The 14,085-nt window shown below is 36.3% G+C and overlaps 1 protein-coding gene across 1 annotated transcript in view; it reads right to left on the bottom strand.

Moving 5' to 3' along the window:
- Nucleotides 1–414: 414 nt before the first annotated feature.
- The window catches only part of LOC149797219 (uncharacterized), a 32,224-nt gene continuing 18,553 nt past the window's right edge, over nt 415–14,085 (bottom strand). Inside the window, exons 8-13 of the mRNA XM_089960375.1 lie at nt 13,301–13,590; nt 12,060–12,139; nt 11,593–11,729; nt 11,010–11,052; nt 2,752–3,000; nt 415–1,102 (exon numbers count right to left, since the gene is read on the bottom strand). Coding sequence (XP_089816501.1) covers nt 909–1,102; nt 2,752–3,000; nt 11,010–11,052; nt 11,593–11,729; nt 12,060–12,139; nt 13,301–13,590 — 993 coding nt within the window. The 3' untranslated portion in view covers nt 415–908. The remainder of the gene's footprint in view (nt 1,103–2,751; nt 3,001–11,009; nt 11,053–11,592; nt 11,730–12,059; nt 12,140–13,300; nt 13,591–14,085) is intronic.

Genomic DNA, 14,085 nt, shown 5'->3' with positions numbered 1-14,085 from the left:
AAATTCTTGCGCTCTTTATGTATTGGTTGCTAACTTCCTAATTACCCCGTCTTGTGAAATGGTTTTTAATACTCATTACTAGTAACAATTTGGCGGCCATTTTTTTCAAGTCGACGGCCCAAAGTTTGTTTTGAAGATGTGACTTCAAATCAGAGTATTACTTCTGAAATATTCCATTCTTTTATCCACCCTCTTCAACGCTTTTTTGCGGATAGAAATGAAGTGTCAGACATTCCTGCCAGAGACTTGGGCTATTGTTATGCGCAGCTTCTGCTGACAGCGTACATTTCGAAAATGAATAAACAAAAATATCAACAAAATAAAACAACACAAAAACAGGTTTTTGATCTGATTTATAGAATAACTTATGTAGATATATATAAGAAAATCAAAGTCTTCGATAAAGTTCTAGTAAGTACAACAAATAGATCACGTATAAATGGTTGAAAAGGTACGAGTAACTATGGTTTGGCAAAAATGTATCATTTACAATTGTTCCCTATGGTACGAGAAACTTTGGCAAGAGACAAATTCAACTTGCCTGAAAGTAGAAAATGGTTCGAGTATGGATGGCTAGGGAGAAATGTATCATGCACACATTTTAGATACAGTAAGAGCAAGTATAAGTTGGTTGAAAGCTATGATATATAAAAGTTTGACACGGTCTAAGTAAGTATGTATAGGAAGCACTGTGTTATGTACAAATGTTCCATGCAGTAAGAGTAGCTATAGCTATATAGAAATGTATTATGCTAACATATTCAACATGGTACGAGTAAGTATGGAAAAGTACAAATCAGTTATACACAAGCGTCAGATATAGTGGTTAAGTATGGAGAGGATGAAAGCTATATGTTTGACACGATTCAAGTGAATATGGGTAAGTAGAAATCTATCATGAACAACATTCAAGAAGCGAACTTCAGACTTCCGCTTTTTTGAGACAATAGACCACGAATGCCAGGCTTTTCTTTCTTTGGTCTGAGCTCGACCAAGTTGGCTGGGTAATATCCGTAAATCTTCCTACTCAGCTTCCCCTTCCAGATCCATCCGTATGCCATGCCGTCGGAATTAGCAGGAATCTTTTGCTTAATTTTCTTACCTATAATTAGAAATTAAAAGTGATGGTCTTTCTATTTAGACAATTTTTCCACGGTGTATTGTCTTTCTTAAAACACCGTACCATAACGAGTACTCATCAAACTCTGAATGGTATCTCTTGCTTTCATTAATCACTATAATTTTGTTAAAGACTTTCAAGACAACAAATTATTAAATATTTTACCTATGAGCTCATTCGTATATTGTCCCCACCAAATAATGATTAACCATGTCTTGCTATACATTAGAGTTTCACCGAATACTGTCTTTCTTGTAAACTGCACCTCTGATTGTACCCCGTGACAAGATTGTGGAAAACGCAAATTCTAAAATATAGTAATGACAATGTCGTCTCTGCATGAACCACAATAACGTAAATAATTGTCTCACATCCACGTGGGCATAAAACACCATAATTGCGACCTTGACGAGAATGTGTCAACCGAATTTTCACAGACACAAATACTGATAGAAAATAGTTTCTTATTCTTAATTGTTAATATGTATACCATTGCTGTCTCTCTCATTACCCAACCATGTCCAAAGGTACTTTGATTAATTTGTATTTCCAAACTATCAACACAACCTGATTTACTGCCTTGATCGATGGCATTAGTTTTACGAAAACACATCCCTTCGCAAGTTTATTAAGCGAACATTTTTAAAAAAAGTAGTATTAGCAAATCTAAAGTCAATACACTGGAAGTCGCGGGGACGATTCGATACTATGGAAAACGGTTGTTAAAATCTATGCTACACTCCACTTTATTTTAAAATATTCTCTCTTAATGATTGTAGTACAAACACACAAAAAGGTTCACTGTCGAGAAAATGAAGTTCACTGCAGTGTCAGTTCATGAGGGAAGACTCTTGATTTCAGTATGTATAACTCACTCCCTGTATCGCAATGAGTGTCATCTCTGATTTTCAATGGTGATTCTTTCTTGCGCCAAAAGGGTTCATTTTCAAGAAAATTGCATCCAGTAGTCTGTACAGGCATGTAGGCTTGACATTTTCCTATTGTTTAATTCACAATAGATACTCTGTCTTCCAGTTATCAAGCTGGTATCTGGTTAGAGCTATGGTACCACACATCCCTGCAATCCAGAATTCGATCCCTGGCTTCGTTACGTGCAAGAATATGAGGCTGCACATCCAAGGGCTATTATTTCTCCGGGTTCTCCAGTTTCCTTTACCTCACCAGCCACTTAATGCCGCGACCTTGTTGGGTGACAGTGCTTATTTTAACTTGTGACAACGCATCGTGTAATCGTCATACAGTAAATACACATACAACTTCATGATCTCATGCATGTCATTGAATACCTGTTGCTGTCTTGTTGGCTACATCTCATCGAATCAAAACATCCTTTTAGTGGAAAGAAGGAAGCTAAGATACAAGTGAAGATATATTTGATGGACTGCACATGTCCACATTTTCTAGCAATGATGTATACAACTTGGAAACTACGTTATATGATTCATGGTATTTATAGAGCTGAAAGTTCTGTATGTACGGTAATATCAATCTACGGTTTCTGCCATTATTTAGTAAGGGGTATAAAGTAGCCGAGTCACTTCTGAGATCAAGTATGTGTCCTTGCGCTATGGATAAAACTAAAGGCAAACTTAAATGTAAGTAGTACTTACCAGCCTTAAGGGTGAGCTCGTCCCTGTTTTGTGCAATGTAGTCCTCGATAGCAATGACCTTCACATTACCTAAGGTTCTGACCTCTGCTACATCTAGCACCTCAGTTTCATTGTGTGAATGAGAACTCTCGACGATGACCTGTTCGTGAACCTTGTCCTTGGCTTTTCTTTCCTCGGCATTGACTTTTGTCTGCTCCTTGTCCTTGACCTTTCTTGATTCTTTGATCAGTTTCATGCGTTCTGCTGACTCTGAGATTATGATTCGAAGTTATTAGAATATTAAATCAAACAAATGATGCAATAATAATAATAATAATAATAATAATAATATAGAAAGATAACAATTTTAAAAAAAAATTCTCATGACCGTAATTAGCCGAATTTGTAAATATCGCTCGATTTTGGGGAACAAGCTATGATACTCCGCTGGAAGAAATCAAATATGAGTTTCTTTTAAAGAATTACAAGAAATATATAATTAAAAAATTACAAGAAAGGTATAACAACGATTATCTTTGTGAATTGATGATCTTTGTTCTTGATTTTATTTTACTGTCTCATCAATCCACACGTTATATAGCTAGACATAAATAAAATAAATACGTTGTCACAAGATGGTGTCACGTTTGCTAAAATTAACCGCGGTGTCACGTTTGTTAAGCCCAGGTATTAGGACATGTATAATTGCCGCGGCCATGTGTTTGATGTCTAAACATTGCCGCTGACTAGAGTTAATCTCTTACGCAAAGGTTACCGTGACCAGCCAGAGGACCGGAAACTTGAATCGGCACAGGCGTTAGATCGCACGACTTCTGATCTATGTGTTGCAGCTTAGTCCTAAGATCAGATGCAAGCCCGCGGGGTGGGTGGGTGAACGAGGCGTGTTCTCATCCGTCCCCACGTTGGCAGACAGCGAGAACGACATTGTTAGCTAAGTTTGATTGAATTGGTTAACAGCGATATCCCATCTGAATTTAGATAGAGGGTATGATTACAATTTAGATCCGAATTATAACTTCATAACTCTAAGCAAAAGGTCGGTAGTTCTCCTGGGAAGATTGCTAAGCAAATAGGATTACTCTGAGAAAGCCACTCGTAATTTGAATGTAAAACTTAGAAACAAATTATACGGAAAGACAAAGCTTCGAAAAGGTCAGTGAGTTATTTGCTCGATTTTTGCGGAATATTACGGCATCGTAATTGTAATTATTTATAGTGTGTAAACTTAATTACTAGCATCGTTTGGTATGTATAATTACCTTTGTAGTGTTTCATTTACATGGGTATTTGTGAATGAGCTTGTGTAATATGTCGAGAATTATGCAGATTGTTAGTTTGTGGTGAGAATTAATTTTGTAAGTCGCTGTTAGGTTACTTCGTAGCAAACTAGTACATTTATTGATGCATTATGTTAGAATTTACCTATGCTCGAATTGTTTGTTTGGAAAATGGTTGAAGTATGTAAGATTAGTTACTATGGACGTATGGATATATCAGAGCATGGATATTTGAATATTTGTGTACTTTGCATGAGTTGTAATGTAAAGAAATGCGTCTGATTGTTGTAATATTGTTTAGTATAATGGGATTAGGAATATGTACTGATGGGAAGCAATTTATTGATGTATGTATGTGAAGTAATTGATACCGTGCTTTAATTACGACATTGTTTTACCATACAAGAAATTTCGACGTGAATGAATGAGTGGCCGAAGAAACTTAATAGCCCCTTATCTGATCATAGACTGTGTGTAGTGTGAGATGAGAGGGCTAATGAAAATCTTGTAACGTCCTTGTGTTTTGACAGGAAGCTTTTTAGGGGACAGAACTTCCGGTTCAGTTGAGTCCGGAGTCTCCAAGAGGTGGAGACGGAAGTGAGACTAGCAGAGCAGTCGGAGTCAACCAAAGTCCAGTCGGTGGAGAGAAAGTATATAGAAGGTGGTGGAGGAGAAAAATGAATCGAGGAGGAGAAAGTAGCGAAGAAGGAGAAGGAGTATAGATAAGTCGAGGACGAGAAGGAATTTGAAAAAAAGTCGGGAGAAAGAGGAGAAGGAATTGGGAGGAATAGGAGAGATGAATACACAGATGAGTAGAACACAAAGACAGGTTGAAATCTATCTCACACTGCTAATCAAGTGATGCAATAGGCTATTACAGGGTCGAGTTGAAGGAGAGTACTTGGAAAATTTGAATCATTTGACTATTGAATTGTTATTAAATTGTTATTCGTTGAATTTCACTTGTTTGTATATTCAATCGTGTAACCGTCGGCATTAATGACTGGTGGCTCGGAGCATTACATCTATCTTTCACTAATCTAACTTCCAACCAAAATCTAGCCTGGGTGGGACTTCTATAATAATTTAAATAAAATATTGGGAGCATCCCACCTCCAATCACATAACACAAACCCCACACGCTGGCAGAATTAAAGTACAAGCTGTAATAGGATCTTGCATAAAATAGCAAGAATATGCGGAAAACATTATCTAGCAATCCAGTAAAAGCTGATCCTTTATCTTTTATCAATGCATCTCATGTTCCCAATAACTGGAAGGTCAATTACCTCCCACTGTTACAAAGAACCCTATTAGTATTAATACATGGCGAAATAGCTTATAAAGAGCCTCCATATTAACCAAGTCATGTAGCAGTGTAGTATTATGCGTCAGTCTGCATTCCAACTGAAATGCGATATTATGTCACACTTTCAAACTGCCTCTTTTGGTGGCAGGGTCCAGTTTCGTAAATTGGCCCCTGGCAAATTTCTGAACTTAAGGCTATGGTGTGACTTTTTCAGCTATTATTGTTTAGTATTTATAGATATGGATATATTTGTGAACTAGGTGTTTTGGGCTTGTGTTGTTCTTGAAATTGATGTCAGACATGTACACCTTCCATGCTTGCTCTGCAGTATGTTGATAGTGAAATACCAATACTTGGCTAGGAAGAAGAGCTAGCCTCCCATAGCAGTAAACACGTGGGTTCAAGGCAACTAGAGTATCTCAAAAACGGCTTGGATGACAACTATTCTGAATTGCATCAAACTATTTAGTAGACAATGTTTTTCAAAATTTTCATCCAGGGAAAGGGCTTGCGTTTGCACTGTGAGCACCACATGCTGTCAAAATTGGCATTTGGATGTGAAAAATGCAGGTATAAAATAGGGGTTGGGGTGCATAAACCTCTTCTGCTGTGAACTGCCATTGACTTCTCTGGTCAAGTGAATACTATTCTTATGCTTTGTTTTAATATAGGTATCTAAAAATATGGACCTTTTTGACCTCACTTGTGTATTTGATTTTTTATGATTTTTTTATACTAGGTCGCTGATTGCGGCATTAAATTTGTACATAAAAACTGGACCCTGCCCCCTTTGCCTAGTTTGGTGGGAAATGTGATTTTGCCTGTATGAGGCGCCGTAGCGGACAAAAGCTGGTCCAATGAGAAAGTTGCCGTTGAAATTTCGATGTCGTATGTCGAGAAATCCAATATCACGTGTTGGATCAAATTGCATATCCTTAAGGTTCCATTTTCTAGATCTAGATCTAGATTTTAGATTTTATATGTTGAATTATACAGTGGTGGTTTAAAATTAAATTTTCTTTGTCAACGTTTTCCAGTATATATTTTGAATTACACACCGGTGGTTGAAATTTTAATATGTCGAGAATCCCTAATTCACACATTGGATGTAAATGTTTGTGATGAAAGTTCCATTTCATATGGCGAGTATTTAGATTTCATCTGTTGAATTTCACGGCAACGAGAAGCAGCCTCTTTGTTTAAAGATAACGCGGTCCGTTTACGAGAGCGACCTCTAGCGAAGAAATTCTCGAACTGTAAGTGCATGAGATGTAATGGTGTCTCATGACTGAATACAAGAATGATGAATCTTAATGCTCGATATTATTTTGACTTATTAAAGTGGACATTGTATAATGTTACTTGTAATAGCAACAGATCATTTCACCATATAAAAATAAAATTCTGACAAGCACAATAACATGTCCAACCACCGCTGTGTAATTCAACAGATACAATCTAAAAACTCAACATACGAAATGGAGCTTTCAGCACAATCAATGTGATTCAACATGTTAAATTGAAATTCTCGACATCTGACATTAAAATTTCAACAACCGCCGTGTAATTCAGAAGATACAATCTAAAAACTCAACATTAGACATCGAATTTTCAACCAGCCTGTGTAATTCAATAGATGAAATCTAAATACTCAACATATAAAATAGAACTTTAAACATAAACTCTTTGAACCAATACGTAAATTAGGAATTCTCGACGTTAAGACATTGAAATTTCAACCACTGTCGTGTAATTCAAGCTACACAATTTAAAAACCTCGACATAGAAAATATAACTTTCAACCGCTACTGTTTAATTCAACAGATACAATATGAAATCTCGACCTAGAAAATGGTACTTTAAGGACAAGCATTTTTGATATCACACGTGAAACTGGAATTCTGGACATGTGACATTAAAATCTCAACAGCAACGTTCTGATTGGACCAGCTTTTGTCCGCTACGGCGCCTCATATGCCTGCACTGGAAATGCAATCTTAAAAATTAGTTCATGTTTTTCAAGGGTGGAGTTTTGTTTATACCGGAAATGTGAGCTAAATGAAATGTTGCATTATTTACCTTAACATGAAATGTAATGATAAAACTACACTTAGTATTTAAAATGTTTTTTTGAATGAATAACATTAAGTTATTTACTGATCATTCTGTGTAGAATGTAAAAGAAGGGGCATAAAAAATTCTTTCCAAACAACTTCGCTGCGATCACTATTATAAATCTCGTTAAAATCTCTGCCTTCTCTATGATCTTCCTACCCTCTCCTATCATTTTGAAAACAAACAAACAAACACACAAAATTGACCCCCCCCCAAACACCCCCATAACAAAAACAAAAAACCCAACAAAAACATCCTCCCAAACAAACAAACTACCGTCCACTTTTCTATTCCCATAATCCCAATAATATTACTAGTAGTGTGAGAAGAAATAGAAGAAGGCCTTCTTGTTTTATTTTGCGGCATTATACTACAAGAAATGAAATCGCATATAATGTCAACGTGTTGTGCTCTAGATTAAGTAATGCAGGAGAAAATGTTACCTACAAACTAGATTTTAACCCTACTGGTAAGAAACAGTGTAATAATTCCCTTCCATGACCTGACTCTTTCTGATAGCAATAGCAGAAAATGTGGCAAAACAAATAGCTTAGTCAATGAAATCGCTTGTGAATCCACAGAAATTTTGTTTTCGCCAAGGTAAAGATGGATTGTAAAATGTATAGGTTTTAGTTTGGAAACTAAAGCGACAAAGTATTCGGTTTCACGTAATCAGTTCGACTTTGTGGCTACTGTGTTCTCATACACAAGTTTCTCTGAGTAAACTTATTCACACGCGATAGCAACGGCTGAAACCTTTAACGGATTGATATCTCTGTGATCCATGAATAATTGTCGAAATTGTGCATAACAGCATCGTAAAATGTCTATATCGGATCGGCAATATTTCAATATTTCTTCTTGAAAGTCAAAAGAGTTTGACGAATTAGTTTCATACCATGCGAGGGATGGTTCAGCGGCGTTCTGAGTGCATAACGCCAGGCATTAGTGTTAGATTTCCCGTAAATAAGGAACACTATGTGCTGATCGGCTACCGTATTTTAAAAAGTGTGCCAAATAGCTTTCAATCCTTTCTGTCCTTCCAGACATTTCTGGCATTCTACTCAAAGGTGTAGCCAAATAACCCGTGGAATCTTTAAACTGTAATTTCCGTTTTTCATGTAAATTAGTTTGACTCCGTTTATTGTTAGGGAATCTGGTGCATTGTTCTGAATAATATTTCAAAAGGAATTGTTCTTCATCTCCTGAGAAATTGCGAGTCATGACTAGCGTATCGATGACAGTTCCATTAATGCTGGAGTTCTTCCTTTCTCCAAGTGTCATTTGTGGCGTCTGAGCAAAATCAACAAGAGCAGGAGATCCCCGAAATGTCTTTTCTTGTCCCCCTGATGTGATACTACAATTTGGATAGTGCAAAAAATAAAGGTACTTGAATGTATTTATTACAAGCACGATGAACAACATAAACTTCAGGAAATACCAATTTCTTGTGAACATTCAAAGTCAGAAAAGATAAATTCCATAAGTTTCTTCTTATTCATATTCTAATCTTCATGTAATAATTCTTCGACTTCATTTTTATATCTTTGATTGTAACGCTTTACGTCGACAATTTGGTAATAAAAACGACATCTTTTCTTTCTTGGACGATGCTATGTTTCGAACTGCGAAGTTCAACCACAACTTCCTCGTGAAGGTGAAAATTGCATCATGTAATGAGTAGCTTTTACGTCGGTGATATTAAACTTGTCAATCAAATGTTGAATTGTGTCCATAATTTTGGAGGAAATTAATTCTGCTGGTTTTCTAAATGTGTGTGTGTGTGTGTGTGTGTGTGTGTGATTTGGATTTTTAACGTAGCTTTAACAATTTTTCAGTCATATCGCTACGATGTCTGCAGTGTGGCAGCTTAAAGTGATGTCTAGCACTAAGGCATCATGCCGCAGACCACACAGTCACATTATCCTGACACCAGGCCGACCAGTCTTAACACTAACCTCTTAATGCTGAGCGCCAAGCGAGGCAGCTGTTAGTATCATTTTTGTAAGTCTTTGGTATGACTCGGCCGGTCATCGAACCCACGACCTCCCGCATCCGAGGCGGACGCTCTAACCACTAGGCCACTGGAGCAGTTTTCTAAATTTGACAGACAAGATATTTCAAAATGTCGTAAGTAATGGATACTGTTTAATAATCTTCATCTTTATCTTGATACTGTCGTTTTAATTTCTCGAATATCGATTCCTATAAATCTATAATTACAAATACTGCTTTCTTTGGAGGAGCCTGAGACTTAAACTCTTTGACTTTCCCAGTGTACGCAAATGTTTGAAATTGTCCCCTTCTGTGTCACCCGAATGCAATTCAGTCTTGTCGGATTTTACAAGGACCGGAGTTCCTATGTATGCGAAGTCTTGGATGCGATCTTGAAATTTCATTGAAATTTTGTTCAACAAAACTTACATTGATTTGCTTTTCTTATACAAGCTATTCACTTACACGCACACACACACACACACACACACACACACACACACACACACACACACACAGACACACACATACACACACACATCAAGAAACCCTCTGTATCACACAAAGACACACGCACACAGCCACCAAGGAGTCCCATTGTGCACATAGTTCACGCGCAATATTTTCTACTGCATTACTTGAACCTAGAGCAAAACACTAAGTCATTACAGGTGATTGCTTTGGACAGATTTATTTGTATGACCAGATTCTACGCTTTGGTTTTCACGATGACAGAGTTCGATAACTTTGCATTGTACTGGGCGTAAATTAGAGTCATTGCATAGCAGGAAATTGTAACACTGAAAAGTCTGGCACATGCGTTTGCCTGCTGAGAGTATTAGCGATTCAGCCTGACAGAGCGCTTGACTTAAATTTGGGATACGCCTAATTTTACATTACTTTTAATCGACGATATATCAGATTATTACACTGCATTTCATATATTAATGAGTGCAAAATATGTCAATATAAAGCTTAGCATAGGATTTACTTTTACCATTAAAAGCTCAAACAAAAGACTAAGCTAATGTCAATTTCTAGTTGTCAGATAATGTCGCAAAATAATAGAAAAAATGAGCCCTATTTATCCGTCTTCTACCATCTCCCTACCCCTCAACCCCTCTCTCTGTGTGATAATATTACTACAGCTGTAAAAGTTATTAGGATGGTAACTAGATTAACCCCACCATCATGAAAAATTAATAACTAGAATAATAATTGATCACTTAATATAACAGTTTATGGTACTTTAGTTTTTTCATATTTAAAAAAAGATGCACATCAAAAAAGAAAATTCAGAACCATTTTTCTTCATGTGGCACGTTTCAATGATCGTATGAAATCTAGAGTTGAGTTTGGGTTTTTGTACGCCGGCAATCTTAACTTAGATAAGGGCCTTCTAGGTTTGACCCTGTGATGTGTCACTAGAAATATTCCAGCATTCATTGTTTACTGTTTTCCAAACATTTCAAAATGGCGGCCTAACGTTAAGTTTTGTTAGATAATATACATCCCTGATCTGTTTAATATGGGAGCTCCCTTTCGAGATACTTGTAAATTACCTTCTCTTGTCTTCTTTACCAGTTTCTTTGCCTTTTTTGTAAGCTGTAAATGGAGAAAAGAAACTGATGTAAAAGTAGATAATAATATGGCTCTTGAAATCTATTAAAAAAATATACACAACTTTAGCACTGTTAATACAGGCATTAAATCTCTCTCTCTCTCTCTCTCTCTCGTAAAATGTTACTAAATACCTGCTCTCTCTCCCGTAAAATGCTAGTACGTACATACTATCTCGTAAAATACTACATACATACTCTTTCTCTTGTAAAATAGTACATACATATATACTCTGTCTGTCTGTCTGTCTGTCTATCTCTCTCTCTCTCTTTCTCGTAAAATACTACTAAATACATTCTCTCTCCCGTAAAAAAACACTACTGTATAATGCTCTCTCGTAAAATACTACATACATACTCTTTCTCTCGTAAAATACTATTCCATACATACTCTGTCTCTCTGTCTGTCTGTCTCTCTGTGACTCTCTGCCTGTCCGTCTGTATCTCGTAAAATAATACTACATACATGCTCTTTCGTCCCTTATTCTCCCTCTCTTTCTCCGCCACGTTATGGTGTACAGCCTACCTTGAGTGGTACGGTTGAGTTGTTCTCATATAAGTCAAGATCGGTTTCGCGTTTCCTATCTGGAATCACCCGAATCTCTGTCTCGCTATCTGACTCTATAGCATTAGGGAGACCAAAATGTTCTGTTTTCGGTGCAGCTGTAGATAATGAAGAGACTAAATTTGATGTGTACTAATATTTATACCAATTTTCCAATAATCACTTTTTGAATAAATAGTACTTTGTGTTTTAAAAAAGTCTCACATTTATTGAAATAACGTTATATAAAGTTACAAGATGGATGGATCCATGGCTAGCGAAGATAACTTTACACTAACAGTAAAGACGGACTTTCAGCAAAACTATATGGGTCTCTTTGGCTAAATAGCTATAAGCGTGCCCCACTCCCCACGCCATATGTTATCTAACGTCCGACAGTATATAAACGCTATACAAACATTTGACATTAATTTGTGTGTCTTGCTTACCATGGGCCCTTACATCTGAAGTCTTCGGATGTGGCTTAGTCTTCATTTTAATCTCTCGTCCTTTTTCATCAATCTCAAATCTTGGAGTAAATAAAAAAACAGGAAAGGAATAATAATATTTTATCTTATCAGCATTGGCATCTGGGTAATTTCCCTTTCAGTAGGTTACATCCCTTTACAAAATAGGCCTGTAACTTAATTTCGTCTACTTAATTAAGTACACGGTAAATTGAGTATGTGCGATACTGTTGAATTTATTTACTCGGACATGGTGTCATCGTGAAACCATATCAGTTTCCTGCACAAGAGCTATATTGAGACTGAACTTCTATTTGTATTTATCACTCGGCAAAGAATGACGATTCAAATAACGCTGTTAGGTTAAAGTAGTAATGACACATTTGATTTGCACCTCGTCTCGGTATCAATCCTTCCAGGTGACGTGTTTAAATCAGAATCCTCTTTCAGTCTAGCCGATAGTTTTGTCATGTTTTCAAGTAACAATTATCCCGTAATTGATTAAATCCATGTTCTTTGTTCTCCAATGATGCTTAAAGGTAGCGGAATTTCCAATTTCGACTTATCTCTATTTTAATAACCGAATGTTCATATACCTATATTCATATGGAGATGTTTTCATCTAGAAAACTTGGTACACATTGTTACGTTCTAATCAAGTGCATTCATTGTGCACTCATCGTTTAGCATTCGAACCTTGTGGTTATCATATAGAACAAAAATGCATAGTAAAACAGAATGCATGCTAATATAACATTCATGCGTCCATCTTTAAAAAGCACATAATTTCATACTTTCAATGTAGAGAATCGCTTTTTATTTAGAAAATCAACATGTGAAGAATACAAAACTTTGGAGTCGAATGTGAGTTGTAATGTCTTAGTACACAACATATGTCTGTCCGTCTGTCTGCATGGATGCATGGATGGATGTAAGTAGGTAGGCAGGTACCTTTGTGCAAAGATCTATTTGCATTTGAATTTTCATTGTAAATCACTTCATTTTTACATTAAACGTAATATCTACATGGCGGATGACATCAAAAAGTAACCAGAGAGCATGTTGCAATTGACTATTTCTGTGGACAAGTCTTACTCACCTGTTCTAAAAATGTCTGATATATTTTCCATTATCTCATTCGATATCTGAGGTAAACATATCTTTATGTAAACCAAATGCCTTAGGTAAACGCAATTGGCAAACGATATAACTTTTATACTTACATATCTGTATCCGATTCTTCCTCACTGTTATCTTCTACTATGCCATCGCTCATTGTTGTCTCTTTACTACTATCTGAATCGTCATCAGATATTGTTAGTTCTTTTACCAGGTTGGGGTCACTGTCATCGGTTATGATGACCTCTGAAATCTTCAACAGTTTGTTTCTCTTTCTATTTCTCATGACCGCTGGACTTGCACCAATCTGTTGTCCCTGTTTGATCCTCAAATTCAACATCTTATGCGAAGTCTTTTTCTCGTCTTTTTGGTTTGCATTCTCTTCAACAAACTCCTATTGTAAAATGTACAGAGAAACAAAAAATATCACTTTATCTTTGTCGTTGAAAAAAGTCACTGTGAAGATCGTTTTCATTTAATCCATCACTCATTCGCTTCCACAAAGAGATCAGAAGGAAACTGTTTTCGTGTTTGTTTTGTTGATTGTAACACAGCATGGGTTATATCCTGCAGAGGAAATTGGAGGTAAGAGCGTTTGGAAACGACGCATGGGGGAAATTGGTGACTCGTCCTATCAAAAAGTCACTGTAGTTATCATTGTTATCAATGCCATTGTCATCATTGTGGCGGCTGTTATTAGTCATTATCATCATGATCATCATGATCATGATCATTATCATTATTATTATTATCATTATTATTATTACCATTATTATTATACAATTTCAATGAAATTACGATTTTATAGATGGGTCAGTTTATTATGTGTATTATATACTTTTGTCCAAATAATTTGTTAAATACTACAGTTTTCTAAAATATAATTTGT

Source organism: Sinohyriopsis cumingii, chromosome 6, assembly GCF_028554795.1.
Source record: "Sinohyriopsis cumingii isolate HCF-2022 chromosome 6, ASM2855479v2, whole genome shotgun sequence".
Taxonomy (NCBI): Eukaryota; Metazoa; Mollusca; class Bivalvia; order Unionida; family Unionidae; genus Sinohyriopsis; species Sinohyriopsis cumingii.
Note: the sequence above shows the minus strand (reverse complement) of the source record. Positions and strands in the feature narration are given on the sequence as shown.